This window comes from Physella acuta, unplaced genomic scaffold, assembly GCF_028476545.2.
Source record: "Physella acuta isolate Inbredline_101_S28 unplaced genomic scaffold, ASM2847654v3 ptg001452l, whole genome shotgun sequence".
Lineage (NCBI taxonomy): Eukaryota > Metazoa > Mollusca > Gastropoda > Physidae > Physella > Physella acuta.
Window position 1 is genome coordinate 103,983 of NW_026732967.1, and position 18,409 is coordinate 122,391.

The 18,409-nt window shown below is 43.8% G+C and overlaps 2 protein-coding genes across 7 annotated transcripts; one reads left to right on the forward strand and one right to left on the reverse strand.

The window, feature by feature from the left end:
* Positions 1-1,315: 1,315 nt before the first annotated feature.
* LOC131927973 (uncharacterized) lies at positions 1,316-13,518 on the reverse strand. Of its 2 annotated transcripts, none has more exons than XM_059283851.1 (5): positions 13,268-13,518; positions 12,612-12,743; positions 11,842-12,096; positions 3,278-3,426; positions 1,316-2,706 (listed from the first exon to the last, which is right to left on the reverse strand). In XM_059283851.1, the coding sequence occupies exons 2-5, from the start codon at positions 12,739-12,741 to the stop codon at positions 2,509-2,511; spliced, it is 732 nt and encodes a 243-aa protein (XP_059139834.1). In that variant the 5' UTR covers positions 12,742-12,743; positions 13,268-13,518; the 3' UTR covers positions 1,316-2,508. The 2 variants fall into 2 exon arrangements, with proteins under 2 accessions (XP_059139834.1, XP_059139833.1); XM_059283850.1 differs by having other exon boundaries at positions 12,612-12,752.
* A 2,279-nt stretch (positions 13,519-15,797) lies between these two features.
* On the forward strand, positions 15,798-18,211 carry LOC131927987 (uncharacterized). Of its 5 annotated transcripts, none has more exons than XM_059283867.1 (4): positions 15,798-15,884; positions 17,190-17,352; positions 17,741-17,855; positions 18,072-18,211. In XM_059283867.1, the coding sequence occupies exons 2-4, from the start codon at positions 17,237-17,239 to the stop codon at positions 18,165-18,167; spliced, it is 327 nt and encodes a 108-aa protein (XP_059139850.1). In that variant the 5' UTR covers positions 15,798-15,884; positions 17,190-17,236; the 3' UTR covers positions 18,168-18,211. The 5 variants fall into 5 exon arrangements, with proteins under 5 accessions (XP_059139850.1, XP_059139848.1, XP_059139851.1 ...); XM_059283865.1 differs by having other exon boundaries at positions 15,830-16,511; XM_059283868.1 differs by having other exon boundaries at positions 15,830-16,460.
* Positions 18,212-18,409: the final 198 nt, after the last annotated feature.

Consider the following 18,409-nt stretch of genomic DNA (forward strand, 5'->3'; position numbering starts at 1 on the left):
AATTTACTAAACTCATTGATCTTGTTTATACTACAATTACTGGGTAATTGAAATGTTTTTCTTTCTCATATTTGAATATATTACACATAATGCTTGTGCATTAGTCTACAAAGAATGTATTTTTCCATGTTTTTTGAGATGTATAAAAAATTTTTGTTGTCTGGCACATGGTCCTGCCCTACCAATATTGTATTTATAAATTTTGTTACACAAAATTTTATTTGAAGGGGGGACGTGTCACAGACTGTATAATTATGTATGTTTATATTATATTGTGTTTTACATGAAGTTGCATGAATGAAGAATACCTGGCTAGCGGAAGGACTGTCTGAGCGATCCTCATGTGTTAATCCATGCTTTTGGGTGAGATCGCTCATGTACGTAAGGGGAGAGAATGGACCGAATAAAAGGGAGAGAAAAAGGTGAACGGGTGTTGTGTGCTAGGACTTGAACTTGAAGACTGTGGCTGTGAATGTAGGATGTTACTACGACACTTTGTTTCATATCTGTGATTGTACTTATACCAGTTGTGACTATGGATTTACTATGGATCTATTAATGCTCTGTACAAAGTGTAAATAAAGTTATAGTTTCACAACTACTGTTGCTCGTATGAGTATATTGAAGAACCCACAATAACAACAATGAAGTTCAAGTTGTTACATTGAGTACCGTTACAGCTAGGTTGATTAAATTTCATATATGTGTATTATATCAAATTTGTAGTTCTGTTTCAATTTTTCAGTGATTTCCGATAACCGGAAGTGGAACTTATTCTACTTTCAATTTTTCAAAAGCCTATAACTTGAGTAGGCCTACTGTTTCAGACCGATAAATGAAATTTCACATCTCTGCAAATTTTTTAGTAATTACCAAACTGAGCCTGTGTTTTATTTTGTTTGTTTCCAAGGGGGAGTGTGTACCTAGCGCAGCACAAATATTTGACATTTTTTACCCATTTCTATCCCGTATAACGTCCTGCTTGTTTTGAATTCATTATTCCTAATTATCAACACGTCGAAAAATTCAACAGGCTTTCAAATGGTTTGTAGTGGAATTGAAATCCTAGGCGTTTAGAGAAGAACAGATTTTAACTACTATAGGAAACCAAGATAGCCCTTACCATAAACAAAAAAACCTAATAGTCTAAAATATTATTTGCCCATAACCCCACAGAACGTAATAGTCTAAAATATTGGTTTGCTCGTTATCTTCAGGCTTGAGAAAATCTTAAAACCAACAAAACAGATGAAAGTAAATAACAAACGTAATTTCTTGTACAGATTTCAACATGAAAACTTTTATTGCACCTAAAAATACAACATTAGTTTTAAAAGAACTTGCATGAACTTGTGTAACATAAAATCTATTTTCTTATCTAACATTTGTAGAAGGTAAAACAAGAGATCTACAATAACCATTTCATTGTTTTGTTCTGCGCTTTATATATGATGTGTGTTATTTATAGGTTGTATGGTATTTGTGTTGTTTATGTAATGCAAATCTTTTACTGTATAAGGTTGTAAATGTGCTGTGTTGTATATGTGCTGTGTGTTGTATATGTGCTGTGTGTTGTATATGTGCTGTGTGTTGTATATGTGCTGTGTGTTGTATATGTGCTGTGTGTTGTATATGTGCTGTGTGTTGTATATGTGGTGCTGTGTGTTTTTCTGTATGTAGTGTATATTAAAACAATTAACTTAAAAATGTGCTCTCTGTTGTATATGTGCTATGTTATATGTGTGCTGCGTTTTTTACACGTGTTGTGTGTTTTTGTATGAAGTGCGTATTAAAACAACTTAAAAATAGAACTGAAAAAAACTAAATATTCTTTAAAAATATGCATGTTAAATCAAAACTGGACAGATAATATAACCAAAAGTGTGAGAGGACTTGTGTCATGTTGGTCTAAACCTAGACACGTGAGTAGTCTAAACCTAGACACGTGAGTAGTCTAAACCTAGACACGTGAGTGGTCTAAATCTAGACACGTGAGTGGTCTAAATCTAGACACGTGAATGGTCTAAACCTAGACACGTGAGTGGTTTAACGTGAGTGGTCTAAACCTAGACACGTGAGTGGTCTAAACCTAGACACGTGAGTGGTCTAAACCTAGACACGTGAGTGGTCTAAACCTAGACACGTGAGTGGTTTAACGTGAGTGGTCTAAACCTAGACACGTGAGTGGTCTAAACCTAGACACGTGAGTGGTCTAAACCTAGAACTATGAATGGGCTGAAAAAAGACTGTACAAAGAATGGACTTGCTTAGAACTGGACTACAAATGGACAAATATTGAACTAAAACTGGACATAAACTAACTAGACTAAAACTGGACAAAAACTGTACTAAAACTGGACCTAAACTGGTCAAAGACTACACTAAAACTGGACCTTGACTGGACACAGAATGTACTAAAACTTGACCTAGATTGGACAAAGACTGTACTAAAACTGTACTTAGACTGGACTAAAACTGGACCTAGACTGCACTAAAACTAGACTAAGACTAGACCGACGACGACTCTGACACATAAATGCTCTGCTCCACTGCCATCCTGCATGAGCACGTGCCCTTCATGACAAAGGTCGGCTTGCCGTCGTGGTCAGGGTGAAACCCGTGGCAGCTGGTCAGTATGTCGGCAGCCGTAAGCTCTAGGAACACGATGGGCTCGCGGTCTTTCTTGGTGACGTACATCAGCGTCACCTGCAAGAGTTGGTACGTTACATGCATCTCTGGTGGACATGCAGGTACACACGGACACTCAGGTTTGTCATACCTTCTACATGTACACATGGACACTCACGTTTGTCATACCTTCTACATGTACACACTCAGGTTTGTCATACCTTCTACATGTACACATGGACACTCACGTTTACATCACATACACCCAATCTTGAAGTGTACCATACAAGTATATACAAACATGTACTCATTGAGTGCAAACAAACTTTGTGTACAACGATGTTATATAAAGGCGGCTTGTGTACACACGAAGCCATCGAACGTGTACAGAAGTGTGTACTCACGAAGCCATCAAACGTGTACAGAATTGTGTACTCACGAAGCCATCAAACGTGTACAGAATTGTGTACTCACGAAGCCATCAAACGTGTACAGAAGTGTGTACTCACGAAGCCATCAAACGTGTACAGAATTGTGTACTCACGAAGCCATCAAACGTGTACAGAAGTGTGTACTCACGAAGCCATCAAACGTGTACAGAAGTGTGTACTCACGAAGCCATCAAACGTGTACAGAAGTGTGTACTCACGAAACCATCAAACGTGCAGAGCTGCTCAAAGTCCTCGTTGAACTCCTGCTCCTTGACGACCATCTCTACCTTGGCTGTCTGGTTGGGCTTGACCCTAAGCCTGCTGTTGACTGACCAGATCAACTTCTGCTCCTTCTCCACGTCAGATCCTGTGGATGGTGCGGACACCAGGTCTAGTTCAGCTAGCCATTGGAACATGTGCCATGTCTAGTTCAGCTAGCCATTGGAACATGTGCCAGGTCTAGTTCAGCTAGCCATTGGAACATGTGCCAGGTCTAGTTAAGCTAGCCATTGGAACATGTTCCAGGTCTAGTTCAGCTAGCCATTGGAACATGTGCAAGGTCTAGTTCAGCTAGCCATTGGAACATGTGCCAGGTCTAGTTCAGCTAACCATTGTAACATGTGCCAGGTCTAGCTAGCCATTGGAACATGTGCCAGGTCTAGTTCAGCTAGCCATTGGAACATGCGCCAGGTCTAGCTAGCCATTGGAACATGTTCCAGGCCTAGTTCAGCTAGCCATTGGTACATGTGCCAGGTCTAGTTCAGATAGCCATTGGACCATGTGCCAGGTCTAGTTCAGCTAGCCATTGGAACATGCGCCAGGTCTAGTTCAGCTAGCCATTGGAACATGTGCCAGGTCTAGTTCAGCTAGCCATTGGAACATGTGCCAGGTCTAGTTCAGCTAGCCATTGTAACATGTGCCAGGTCTAGCTAGCCATTGGAACATGTGCCAGGTCTAGTTCAGCTAGCCATTGGAACATGTTCCAGGTCTAGTTCAGCTAGCCATTGGAACATGCGCCAGGTCTAGCTAGCCATTGGTACATGTGCCAGGTCTAGTTCAGCTAGCCATTGGAACATGTGCCAGGTCTAGTTCAGCTAGCCATTGGAACATGCGCCAGGTCTAGTTCAGCTAGCCATTGGAACATGTGCCAGGTCTAGTTCAGCTAGCCATTGGAACATGTGCCCGGTCTTGTTCAGCTAGCCATTGGAACATGTGCTACGTCTAGCTAGCCATTGGAACATGTGCCAGGTCTAGTTCAGCTAGCCATTGGAACATGCGCCAGGTCTAGCTAGCCATTGGAACATGTGCCAGGTCTAGTTCTGCTAGCCATTGGTACATGTGCCAGGTCTAGTTCAGCTAGCCATTGGAACATGCGCCAGGTCTAGTTCAGTTAGCCATTGGAACATGTGCCAGGTCTAGTTCAGCTAGCCATTGGAACATGTGCCCGGTCTTGTTCAGCTAGCCATTGGAACATGTGCCAGGTCTAGTTCAGCTAGCCATTGGAACATGTGCCAGGTCTAGTTCAGCTAGCCATTGGAACATGTGCCATGTCTAGTTCAGCTAGCCATTGGAACATGCGCCAGGTCTAGCTAGCCATTGGTACATGTGCCAGGTCTAGTTCAGCTAGCCATTGGAATATGTGCCAGGTCTAGTTCAGCTAGCCATTGGAACATGCGCCAGGTGTAGTTCAGCTAGCCATTCGAACATGCGCCAGGTCTAGTTCAGCTAGCCATTGGTACATGTGCCAGGTCTAGTTCAGCTAGCCATTGGAACATGTGCCAGTTCTAGTTCAGCTAGCCATTGGAACATGCGCCAGGTCTAGTTCAGCTAGCCATTGGTACATGTGCCAGGTCTAGTTCAGCTAGCCATTGGAACATGTGCCAGGTCTAGCTAGCCATTGGAACATGTGCCAGGTCTAGTTCAGCTAGCCATTGGAACATGTTCCAGGTCTAGTTCAGCTAGCCATTGGTACATGTGCCAGGTCTAGTTCAGATAGCCATTGGACCATGTGCCAGGTCTAGTTCAGCTAGCCATTGGAACATGCGCCAGGTCTAGTTCAGCTAGCCATTGGAACATGTGCCAGGTCTAGTTCAGCTAGCCATTGGAACATGTGCCAGGTCTAGTTCAGCTAGCCATTGTAACATGTGCCAGGTCTAGCTAGCCATTGGAACATGAGCCAGGTCTAGTTCAGCTAGCCATTAGAACATGTTCCAGGTCTAGTTCAGCTAGCCATTGGAACATGCGCCAGGTCTAGTTCAGCTAGCCATTGGAACATGCGCCAGGTCTAGTTCAGCTAGCCATTGGAACATGTGCCCGGTCTTGTTCAGCTAGCCATTGGAACATGTGCCATGTCTAGTTCAGCTAGCCATTGGAACATGCGCCAGGTCTAGCTAGCCATTGGTACATGTGCCAGGTCTAGTTCAGCTAGCCATTGGAATATGTGCCAGGTCTAGTACAGCTAGCCATTGGAACATGCGCCAGGTGTAGTTCAGCTAGCCATTCGAACATGCGCCAGGTCTAGTTCAGCTAGCCATTGGTACATGTGCCAGGTCTAGTTCAGCTAGCCATTGGAACATGTGCCAGTTCTAGTTCAGCTAGCCATTGGAACATGCGCCAGGTCTAGTTCAGCTAGCCATTGGTACATGTGCCAGGTCTAGTTCAGCTAGCCATTGGAACATGTGCCAGGTCTAGCTAGCCATTGGAACATGTGCCAGGTCTAGTTCAGCTAGCCATTGGAACATGTTCCAGGTCTAGTTCAGCTAGCCATTGGTACATGTGCCAGGTCTAGTTCAGATAGCCATCGGACCATGTGCCAGGTCTAGTTCAGCTAGCCATTGGAACATGCGCCAGGTCTAGTTCAGCTAGCCATTGGAACATGTGCCAGGTCTAGTTCAGCTAGCCATTGGAACATGTGCCAGGTCTAGTTCAGCTAGCCATTGTAACATGTGCCAGGTCTAGCTAGCCATTGGAACATGAGCCAGGTCTAGTTCAGCTAGCCATTAGAACATGTTCCAGGTCTAGTTCAGCTAGCCATTAGAACATGCGCCAGGTCTAGCTAGCCATTGGTACATGTGCCAGGTCTAGTTCAGCTAGCCATTGGAACATGTGCCAGGTCTAGTTCAGCTAGCCATTGGAACATGCGCCAGGTCTAGTTCAGCTAGCCATTGGAACATGTGCCAGGTCTAGTTCAGCTAGCCATTGGAACATGTGCCCGGTCTTGTTCAGCTAGCCATTGGAACATGTGCTACGTCTAGCTAGCCATTGGAACATGTGCCAGGTCTAGTTCAGCTAGCCATTGGAACATGCGCCAGGTCTAGCTAGCCATTGGAACATGTGCCAGGTCTAGTTCTGCTAGCCATTGGTACATGTGCCAGGTCTAGTTCAGCTAGCCATTGGAACATGCGCCAGGTCTAGTTCAGTTAGCCATTGGAACATGTGCCAGGTCTAGTTCAGCTAGCCATTGGAACATGTGCCCGGTCTTGTTCAGCTAGCCATTGGAACATGTGCCAGGTCTAGTTCAGCTAGCCATTGGAACATGTGCCAGGTCTAGTTCAGCTAGCCATTGGAACATGTGCCATGTCTAGTTCAGCTAGCCATTGGAACATGCGCCAGGTCTAGCTAGCCATTGGTACATGTGCCAGGTCTAGTTCAGCTAGCCATTGGAATATGTGCCAGGTCTAGTTCAGCTAGCCATTGGAACATGCGCCAGGTGTAGTTCAGCTAGCCATTCGAACATGCGCCAGGTCTAGTTCAGCTAGCCATTGGTACATGTGCCAGGTCTAGTTCAGCTAGCCATTGGAACATGTGCCAGTTCTAGTTCAGCTAGCCATTGGAACATGCGCCAGGTCTAGTTCAGCTAGCCATTGGTACATGTGCCAGGTCTAGTTCAGCTAGCCATTGGAACATGTGCCAGGTCTAGCTAGCCATTGGAACATGTGCCAGGTCTAGTTCAGCTAGCCATTGGAACATGTTCCAGGTCTAGTTCAGCTAGCCATTGGTACATGTGCCAGGTCTAGTTCAGATAGCCATTGGACCATGTGCCAGGTCTAGTTCAGCTAGCCATTGGAACATGCGCCAGGTCTAGTTCAGCTAGCCATTGGAACATGTGCCAGGTCTAGTTCAGCTAGCCATTGGAACATGTGCCAGGTCTAGTTCAGCTAGCCATTGTAACATGTGCCAGGTCTAGCTAGCCATTGGAACATGAGCCAGGTCTAGTTCAGCTAGCCATTAGAACATGTTCCAGGTCTAGTTCAGCTAGCCATTGGAACATGCGCCAGGTCTAGTTCAGCTAGCCATTGGAACATGCGCCAGGTCTAGTTCAGCTAGCCATTGGAACATGTGCCCGGTCTTGTTCAGCTAGCCATTGGAACATGTGCCATGTCTAGTTCAGCTAGCCATTGGAACATGCGCCAGGTCTAGCTAGCCATTGGTACATGTGCCAGGTCTAGTTCAGCTAGCCATTGGAATATGTGCCAGGTCTAGTTCAGCTAGCCATTGGAACATGCGCCAGGTGTAGTTCAGCTAGCCATTCGAACATGCGCCAGGTCTAGTTCAGCTAGCCATTGGTACATGTGCCAGGTCTAGTTCAGCTAGCCATTGGAACATGTGCCAGTTCTAGTTCAGCTAGCCATTGGAACATGCGCCAGGTCTAGTTCAGCTAGCCATTGGTACATGTGCCAGGTCTAGTTCAGCTAGCCATAGGAACATGTGCCAGGTCTAGCTAGCCATTGGAACATGTGCCAGGTCTAGTTCAGCTAGCCATTGGAACATGTTCCAGGTCTAGTTCAGCTAGCCATTGGTACATGTGCCAGGTCTAGTTCAGATAGCCATCGGACCATGTGCCAGGTCTAGTTCAGCTAGCCATTGGAACATGCGCCAGGTCTAGTTCAGCTAGCCATTGGTACATGTGCCAGGTCTAGTTCAGCTAGCCATTGGAACATGTGCCAGGTCTAGCTAGCCATTGGAACATGTGCCAGGTCTAGTTCAGCTAGCCATTGGAACATGTTCCAGGTCTAGTTCAGCTAGCCATTGGTACATGTGCCAGGTCTAGTTCAGATAGCCATTGGACCATGTGCCAGGTCTAGTTCAGCTAGCCATTGGAACATGCGCCAGGTCTAGTTCAGCTAGCCATTGGAACATGTGCCAGGTCTAGTTCAGCTAGCCATTGGAACATGTGCCAGGTCTAGTTCAGCTAGCCATTGTAACATGTGCCAGGTCTAGCTAGCCATTGGAACATGAGCCAGGTCTAGTTCAGCTAGCCATTAGAACATGTTCCAGGTCTAGTTCAGCTAGCCATTGGAACATGCGCCAGGTCTAGTTCAGCTAGCCATTGGAACATGCGCCAGGTCTAGTTCAGCTAGCCATTGGAACATGTGCCCGGTCTTGTTCAGCTAGCCATTGGAACATGTGCCATGTCTAGTTCAGCTAGCCATTGGAACATGCGCCAGGTCTAGCTAGCCATTGGTACATGTGCCAGGTCTAGTTCAGCTAGCCATTGGAATATGTGCCAGGTCTAGTTCAGCTAGCCATTGGAACATGCGCCAGGTGTAGTTCAGCTAGCCATTCGAACATGCGCCAGGTCTAGTTCAGCTAGCCATTGGTACATGTGCCAGGTCTAGTTCAGCTAGCCATTGGAACATGTGCCAGTTCTAGTTCAGCTAGCCATTGGAACATGCGCCAGGTCTAGTTCAGCTAGCCATTGGTACATGTGCCAGGTCTAGTTCAGCTAGCCATTGGAACATGTGCCAGGTCTAGCTAGCCATTGGAACATGTGCCAGGTCTAGTTCAGCTAGCCATTGGAACATGTTCCAGGTCTAGTTCAGCTAGCCATTGGTACATGTGCCAGGTCTAGTTCAGATAGCCATCGGACCATGTGCCAGGTCTAGTTCAGCTAGCCATTGGAACATGCGCCAGGTCTAGTTCAGCTAGCCATTGGAACATGTGCCAGGTCTAGTTCAGCTAGCCATTGGAACATGTGCCAGGTCTAGTTCAGCTAGCCATTGTAACATGTGCCAGGTCTAGCTAGCCATTGGAACATGTGCCAGGTCTAGTTCAGCTAGCCATTAGAACATGTTCCAGGTCTAGTTCAGCTAGCCATTAGAACATGCGCCAGGTCTAGCTAGCCATTGGTACATGTGCCAGGTCTAGTTCAGCTAGCCATTGGAACATGTGCCAGGTCTAGTTCAGCTAGCCATTGGAACATGCGCCAGGTCTAGTTCAGCTAGCCATTGGAACATGTGCCAGGTCTAGTTCAGCTAGCCATTGGAACATGTGCCCGGTCTTGTTCAGCTAGCCATTGGAACATGTGCTACGTCTAGCTAGCCATTGGAACATGTGCCAGGTCTAGTTCAGCTAGCCATTGGAACATGCGCCAGGTCTAGCTAGCCATTGGAACATGTGCCAGGTCTAGTTCTGCTAGCCATTGGTACATGTGCCAGGTCTAGTTCAGCTAGCCATTGGAACATGCGCCAGGTCTAGTTCAGTTAGCCATTGGAACATGTGCCAGGTCTAGTTCAGCTAGCCATTGGAACATGTGCCCGGTCTTGTTCAGCTAGCCATTGGAACATGTGCCAGGTCTAGTTCAGCTAGCCATTGGAACATGTGCCAGGTCTAGTTCAGCTAGCCATTGGAACATGTGCCATGTCTAGTTCAGCTAGCCATTGGAACATGCGCCAGGTCTAGCTAGCCATTGGTACATGTGCCAGGTCTAGTTCAGCTAGCCATTGGAATATGTGCCAGGTCTAGTTCAGCTAGCCATTGGAACATGCGCCAGGTGTAGTTCAGCTAGCCATTCGAACATGCGCCAGGTCTAGTTCAGCTAGCCATTGGTACATGTGCCAGGTCTAGTTCAGCTAGCCATTGGAACATGTGCCAGTTCTAGTTCAGCTAGCCATTGGAACATGCGCCAGGTCTAGTTCAGCTAGCCATTGGTACATGTGCCAGGTCTAGTTCAGCTAGCCATTGGAACATGTGCCAGGTCTAGCTAGCCATTGGAACATGTGCCAGGTCTAGTTCAGCTAGCCATTGGAACATGTTCCAGGTCTAGTTCAGCTAGCCATTGGTACATGTGCCAGGTCTAGTTCAGATAGCCATTGGAACATGTGCCAGGTCTAGTTCAGCTAGCCATTGGAACATGCGCCAGGTCTAGTTCAGCTAGCCATTGGAACATGTGCCAGGTCTAGTTCAGCTAGCCATTGGAACATGTGCCAGGTCTAGTTCAGCTAGCCATTGTAACATGTGCCAGGTCTAGCTAGCCATTGGAACATGTGCCAGGTCTAGTTCAGCTAGCCATTGGAACATGTTCCAGGTCTAGTTCAGCTAGCCATTGGAACATGCGCCAGGTCTAGCTAGCCATTGGTACATGTGCCAGGTCTAGTTCAGCTAGCCATTGGAACATGTGCCAGGTCTAGTTCAGCTAGCCATTGGAACATGTGCCAGGTCTAGTTCAGCTAGCCATTGGAACATGTGCCCGGTCTTGTTCAGCTAGCCATTGGAACATGTTCTACGTCTAGCTAGCCATTGGAACATGTGCCAGGTCTAGTTCAGCTAGCCATTGGAACATGCGCCAGGTCTAGCTAGCCATTGGAACATGTGCCAGGTCTAGTTCTGCCAGCCATTGGTACATGTGCCAGGTCTAGTTCAGCTAGCCATTGGAACATGTGCCAGGTCTAGTTCAGCTAGCCATTGGAACATGTGCCCGGTCTTGTTCAGCTAGCCATTGGAACATGTGCCAGGTCTAGTTCAGCTAGCCATTGGAACATGTGCCAGGTCTAGTTCAGCTAGCCATTGGAACATGTGCCATGTCTAGTTCAGCTAGCCATTGGAACATGCGCCAGGTCTAGCTAGCCATTGGTACATGTGCCAGGTCTAGTTCAGCTAGCCATTGGAATATGTGCCAGGTCTAGTTCAGCTAGCCATTGGAACATGCGCCAGGTGTAGTTCAGCTAGCCATTGGAACATGCGCCAGGTCTAGTTCAGCTAGCCATTGGTACATGTGCCAGGTCTAGTTCAGCTAGCCATTGGAACATGTGCCAGTTCTAGTTCAGCTAGCCATTGGAACATGCGCCAGGTCTAGTTCAGCTAGCCATTGGTACATGTGCCAGGTCTAGTTCAGCTAGCCATTGGAACATGTGCCAGGTCTAGTTCAGCTAGCCATTGGAACATGCGCCAGGTCTGGGTAAATTAGTAATGGGAACAAGCCTAGTTCCTCCCCTGTAAAGACCCACCCTTAGACTTGGTCACCTCCCCTGTAAAGACCCACCCTTAGACTTGGTCACCTCCCCTGTAAAGACCCACCCTTAGACTTGGTCACCTCCCCTGTAGACCCACCCTTAGACTTGGTCACCTCCCCTGTAAAGACCCACCCTTAGACTTGGTCACCTCCCCTGTAAAGACCCACCCTTAGACTTGGTCACCTCCCCTGTAAAGACCCACCCTTAGACTTGGTCACCTCCCCTGTAAAGACCCACCCTTAGACTTGGTCACCTCCCCTGTAAAGACCCACCCTTAGACTTGGTCACCTCCCCTAAAGACCCACCCTTAGACTTGGTCACCTCCCCTGTAAAGACCCACCCTTAGACTTGGTCACCTCCCCTGTTAAGACCCACCCTTAGACTTGGTCACCTCCCCTGTAAAGACCCACCCTTAGACTTGGTCACCTCCCCTGTAAAGACCCACCCTTAGACTTGGTCACCTCCCCTGTAAAGACCCACCCTTAGACTTGGTCACCTCCCCTGTAAACACCCACCCTTAGACTTGGTCACCTCCCCCTGTAAAGACCCACCCTTAGACTTGGTCACCTCCCCTGTGAAGTCAGCTTTCATGCCAGTCTTGACGCCGGGCAGCTCCGCTGAGACGCCGCATTTGCCGCCGTACTTGAAGTTCCTCTGGTAGGTGATCTTGCACCTGGAGAGGGTGTACCTCTCGTTGGTCAGGGAGTAGCACTGCTCGGAGCCCGTGTTGTTGGACAGGTTGGCGCAGTACAGCACGTGAACCTTAGGCTGGGGCACTACGTCTTTTCGTTTGTACTGGGTCGGTCCTGTGGCACGGGTACAGTCATACAGGTGTCACATTAGCATCACGCCCAACACAGGCTACACACAGTGCAGTATACACACAACACAAACACCCAACACACAGGCTACAAACAGTAAAGTATACACACAACATTGGTAAACCACATCTGTAACCGTTTGGTTAAGGATTTACTAATAGTGGTAAACCTCTTCCATTTTTGGTTAGGGGGCTTACAGAAGTGTGGTTAGCAAAAATTAAAACACCAACAAAAAGATGGGATTAAATGACAACCATGTAGGCCGCTATACAAACAGGTACACCAGCAGACGACTTACTTAAGATGCTTAGCGCAGCTGGGCGCTTGAACTGAAGTCATTGCACATGTTGACATTGGCATAGCATATATCTGGCTTATATGGGGGGGGGGGGCTGGTGGGCCGACCCATGAATTAAAAAAATCTGGTATGAACTATGGGTCAGCTGAACAATAATAAACTTCTAACACAACAGTTAATGTAGAAAATGGCTAAACTGTACCGTAATAGACGTCCATTGTTGTCCAGTCGTAGAAGGGGACCTTGTCTGCGTATTTCTTCACTTCTGCTGGCAGCATGGCCCGCGCGTGGTCTCTGGCTATTTTTTCCATGTCAACTATGGGAGTGCACATGGCTGGGCCGTCTCATGGTTTAAAAAAAAAATAAACATGGCTTTTTTTAGTGTTCACGGGAAGAAGAGAATTCCTTTACACCTCACTCTCCCAATCACACACCCACTCATCTACACACTCACTCATCTACACACCCACTCATCTACACACTCACTCATCTACACACTCACTCATCTACACACTCACTCATCTACACACCCACTCATCTACACACTCACTCATCTACACACCCACTCATCTACACACTCACTCATCTACACACCCACTCATCTACACACTCACTCATCTACACACTCACTCATCTACACACTCACTCATCTACACACTCACTCATCTACACACTCACTCATCTACACACTCACTCATCTACACACCCACTCATCTACACACTCACTCATCTACACACCCACTCATCTACACACTCACTCATCTACACACCCACTCATCTACACACCCACTCATCAATTCATGTATTCACATATTAACTTATCCAGTCACCCATACACTCATTAACTCAGCCACTCACCTCCTAACGTATGCAGCAAACTACAGGTGTAAATGTATTTAAATGTCCGCTGGCGGCTAGCACAAAAATATTTTCTCTGTTTACACGAAACATGTCAGTTGTTCAGTTTCTAGAAACGTGCATGTTCAGGTATGGGGCGAAGAAGTGCGCATAAAAAAACAAATTGCAAATCCCATTACTCATTACTCTTTTCATTTTAGAGATTGTAATGCAAAGTACCCTACTATAATAATAACTAGGCATGCTGCCCAGCTTCGCTTAGGCTTTCGAAAACATTGAGAATTTGAATACTTAATTAATTCGCCCGAGGGTCGGTCTTATGAAGAGGTTCCTACGTGGACATTTTTTTTCGATTTATAGCTCATATAAGGTACCGGTCAGTCGAGGTCAGTTTTGACCCCCTCATCGTAGACTCTTCGGTCAACCGGCCCCCGTGCTCTGTTGCCCCAAGGCAAGATCCTGCCAAATTTGAAGCGCCTGCGGCGCCGGGAAGTGCCTTATCGGACACCCGACAATCTAGATCTAGAATCCTAATTGAATTTTTTTTTAAGTTTAGTCCGAGCAAAATAAAAAAAAATACATTAACCAAGTTGACTTGGTGGGTCTCGAACCCGCACCACCTGCGTGGTTTATAATACACTAACATCTCCGCTATTTAGGCACCTTATAAAATGCAGAGAATGAAAGACGTATTTTAAAATCTTAACTTACGCGAATATGCCTTTTCTTTCAAATTAATTTTTTTATCCCAAATTAGCCAGTTCCAAACAAAAATTTTGTATAAATAAATGTTATGAGTTTAGGCCGGAAAAATTGTATTGTCTACATTTCATAGTGTACGTAGATCTAAATCAAATTTGAATGAAATAGTTCATTTCTTTTTTTATTCCAAACACGGCAAATGACGTCATTAGTAAGCAATAGTGTCGTCACCGTTTTATGCGTTCTTTTACACAGCTATTAATGCTTTTCCGGTTGCATAAATAATACTGTTTCTCTACATTCGAATACGCCTTTAATTTTTATTTTTCTTCTTTAAGTAAAATTGTGGTTATACATTTAAAACATCTAACATATTATTTTCAACAAAAGTCCGTAAAAAGTTCTCGATATATCGCTGCCGATTCTGACGTGATGTCCGGCGAAAATTTTTTGCGGACAGAGAAAGAGAGAGAGAGAGAGAAGAGCGCACATGGCCTTTTATAAATTAGGATTATTACATACATTAACTTTGCAATGGGGGCGGACGATATTTTTTGCGGGGTTGGGGGGGGGGGGACGACACTGTTAAAAGTATAATTTTTCTATAAAATTCCATCTCGTTCTGAGGGGGGGGGGGGGAGGGAGGGGGGGGGGGGGTTAGACTTTCTTCGGGGGGGGGGGGGGGCGATGCGTGGAAGAGACTGGTAGACTTGCTGGCTTTAGGAACCAATATAGACTTACCGTGAAGGGGTCATCCACAAAATAGACTTACCGTGAAGGGGTCATCCATAAATGACGTCACGCTTTTTTGACGATTTTTACCTCCCCCCCCCCCTTCCCTCCGTTACACATCGTCACGAAAAACCAGACCCCCCCCCACCCTAAAATGGCGTCACACCTCAGCAGTGGCGTAGGCAGGGGGGGTTAGGGGGGGTCATAACCCCCCCATAGACCCCTCGGTATATATATAAAAAGTATGAGGGGGGTGCAAATCGAAAGTTTGAGGAGGGTGCAAATCGAAAGTTTGAGGGGGGGGTGCAAATCGAAAGTTTGAGGGGGGTGTAAATTGAAAGTTTGAGGGGGGTGCAAAGCGAAAGTTTGAGGGGGGGGGTGCAAATCGAAAGTTTGCGGGGGGGGTGCAAATCGAAAGTTTGACCCCGGGTAAAAATTGGACCCCCCCCCTTGAGACGATCCTGGCTACGCCACTGCACCTCAGCCTACAATCCCCCTCAAAATCAGTGTTTCTTCCAGGGTTAGGGTTTTCTCCGGGGGGGCACTTGAAATCTTCGGGGGGGCGGTAAACTTTCTTCGGGGGGGGAGGGGGCGGACACTGTTAAAAGTATATATTTTCTATATAAATTATATAAATTTCATTTCGTTCGAGGGGGCGGTAAAAATTCCCCCCCCCCCCCCCCCCCCCCCCCCGAAGAGATGCCTGGAAGAAACTCTGCTCAAAATTGCAGTTAATTTTTCTTAAAACATCGATTTTTTTTAAAAAATCTTGACTGAACTCTCTCAACATAGAGTATTTTAATCAATTCCTATTACAATTTATTAAAACAGTTTTCTAAAACGCGCAATAACGGCTAAAATTTGTTTTCTAACATTACTTTTCGTTAATGCAAATATGTGACGTCCCACCAACTGAACCCTCTCCCCTCCCCTCATCACACACCATCACAAAATTACGGACCCCCCCCCCCCCTTTACGAGTGTGACGTCATTTATGAACCACCCCAAGGGAGAGTTTCTTTTTTAAAAAAACGGTCAAAAGTAAAACAATCAGGCCGAAGTTGTTTTTTTTCCACAGTTACTTCCCTGTATCATGAAAAAATAAAGCTAACAGACGAGAGTTAGCGAAAGAAATCGTAGCTTTGTGTATTGTGTGTTGTCAAAGTCCACTTCCTACTTACAGGTTTTAGTGTATTTTACTGAAGTAGACCAAGTCCTGATATTAGATTCTAAACTAAATAAATTCTTTGTAATTATTTAATGGACACGAGCGAGAAAACTCTCAAAGGTATTTGAGAGGTGTATAAATTAGTTTAAAAATCAGGCACGGCGTAGTTACAATTAATATGGTTATAAAATCCTGTCTGTCTGGTTTTTTTCGGACTTTACTAAAGATTGGATGTATTTGATGTTTATAATATTTTCGGTAACTAAATAAAAATTAAAAAAAAAGCAAAAACAATTTGGTTTTCACGTGTAATGGCGACATAAACAATGGCATCCTGCTATTGGATAGGCCGCCATTGATTTTATTGTACACATTGTAAGCTAAAAATAGAAAACTAGGTCATGGGGTTTTTAATTTGCATTGTTATTTAAAAACTTGATCTGCAAAGTTTTGTAAACAAATAGTTATCGATCACTAAGTTACTGTACAGCCAATCAATATTTGTCTTACGAAAGTGAAACATCCGGTTATAACTTAGGCTTGATGAAAATAAATAGAAATGTAGCCTTAAACTCAACAAATTATTTTCAAGTTCTCTGGATTTGCAACTTTTATAGCATTGATTCTAAAAATATAAAATTTGTAAATTAATTTTAGGCTTAAGTTTTTATTTTTTATTTTTTTTAATCCAATTATTTAATAATTGAATTATTTATTATTAGGGCTAATACTTTTAGTATTAAATAAAGGCTAGATCTACATTCTTAATATCTATTACTATCTATAGATCTAGACTAGGTCTTTATTATTATCATAGTTATTATTTTATTAATAATATTTAATATTTAAGTAGTAAGTAGTATAGGGCAGTGGCCTTTTTTTATTAGGCCTAATCTATATAGGCCTATAGGCGGCTATAGGCCTAATAATAGTCATCTCATTATGGCATATGCATAGAAAAATTATAGAAATAGATTTACAATCGACATAGTATTAGTATGACTATGAAGTCAAATAGCGACTCAATAGGGTATGTATGGAATAGATCTTCATCTATGTAATATAGGCCTAGATCTATATGTTATTGTTATGTATGCCTATGTCATCATGTTACAATGTTACAACTTATTAGATAATGCAGTCTATTTTTATTACTTTAATTTTTTTCGTCTACTTACTAGTCTACTAACTAGATAATATATGATAATAGATGATAATATCTGTTGTAAATTTGGGATCTGCAGCGCAAACATTGAGATATAACTTCATTTACAATGTATATAATATTAACCTCAAACATTAACTTTTCTGCTTGAACAGCTGTGGACGAGGGAACAAAAGAAGGATTTGTGCGGCTTAAGATAAAGATGAATGGATTAAAAATAAAAAGCTCTGGATTTAAAATTATGAAATTTCCTGGCAACCGACACCCCCTTCCTGAGGCTAAAAATGCCACAATAGAGCCACCTGAATTTAGCACAAGGTTGTCAACTCATTTGTGTCTTTCATTAATCTATTTTTTCTGGTTGAAAATACTATAATGCATCCAGCCTCCTGAGGTTTTACATAATTTATACCTATCAATTTTTTTTTACTGCTAGTGTTAATTTATAAATCAAGTTATCTAAATTATATATAGTACTAAAGAGTAATGGTATGTGATTGTATGCCAACTAAGTATAAATGTATGCTTAAGTTAGCACTAAATTAAATACATCATTGATTTAAAAATAGAACAATGGTTGTTATAAATTTGTATTGTATAGCCTAAATATTAAAACTCCCTTTGCTATTCACATTGTTATTATAGCTCAACCTTCTAATTTACTTGTTAGTCAATTAAAAAAAAAGTTAATTGACTTGACTTGCAGAGGGATTGTGTTTGAAGTCAAGGGTGGAATAGATACTGACATGAAAAGTGCCCACTACAGACTGGTGATCAAACTTCTTCCTTATGACATCATCCCTAGTGAATCTTATATTAAAGTAACTTCTGTTCTTTCACATTTTACACAAGATTTTAACATTTGCTTTATTTTTATACCCGCATCTATATTTTAAAATTTTATTTTAATAAATTAAAACTAAAATTGTAACAACGGCCTTCACTGTTTCCAAAACTATGTGCAATGAAATGGTGATAATTTATTGTAAGTTCTGTTTAAAATTTTACATTAACAGAAATATATTTTTATTGTACAGGGTGAAGATGGTTGGATTTATATGTTTCTCAAGAAAAAAGATCATTATCAATCTTGGGAGAAATATATCAGAGAAGGGAGCCTAGAGACTGCATGAAACTTCTAGGTCACTACCACGAGATAATAGAGGCTGCATTTAGGATCTACGTAATTGCCACCTTATTCAGTAATACAGATTTCAAGTAATTTGTTTGAAATTAAGATAATCTAATTTTTTTTTTTAAATAGGCCTATTTTATGGCATCAAATTAAAGTAAAGAAACTGGTATTGAGATTAATTGTCATTATAAGAATAATTTGCAAGATAAACAAAGAACCATGTTGAAACAATATCGACAT

Coding starts and splice junctions, on each gene's coding strand:
- LOC131927973 (XM_059283851.1), bottom strand. CDS start 12,741: ATGTGCACTCCCATAGTTGACATGGAAAAAATAGCCAGAGACCACGCG. Junction 3,427..11,841: donor GGAGGTGACCAAGTCTAAGG/GTGGGTCTTTAC, acceptor CACCATCCACAG/GATCTGACGTGGAGAAGGAG. Junction 2,707..3,277: donor TCTGCACGTTTGATGGTTTC/GTGAGTACACAC, acceptor CAACTCTTGCAG/GTGACGCTGATGTACGTCAC.
- LOC131927987 (XM_059283864.1), top strand. CDS start 15,962: ATGGACACGAGCGAGAAAACTCTCAAAG. Junction 15,990..17,189: donor GAGCGAGAAAACTCTCAAAG/GTATTTGAGAGG, acceptor CTGCTTGAACAG/CTGTGGACGAGGGAACAAAA. Junction 17,856..18,071: donor CTAGTGAATCTTATATTAAA/GTAACTTCTGTT, acceptor TTTATTGTACAG/GGTGAAGATGGTTGGATTTA.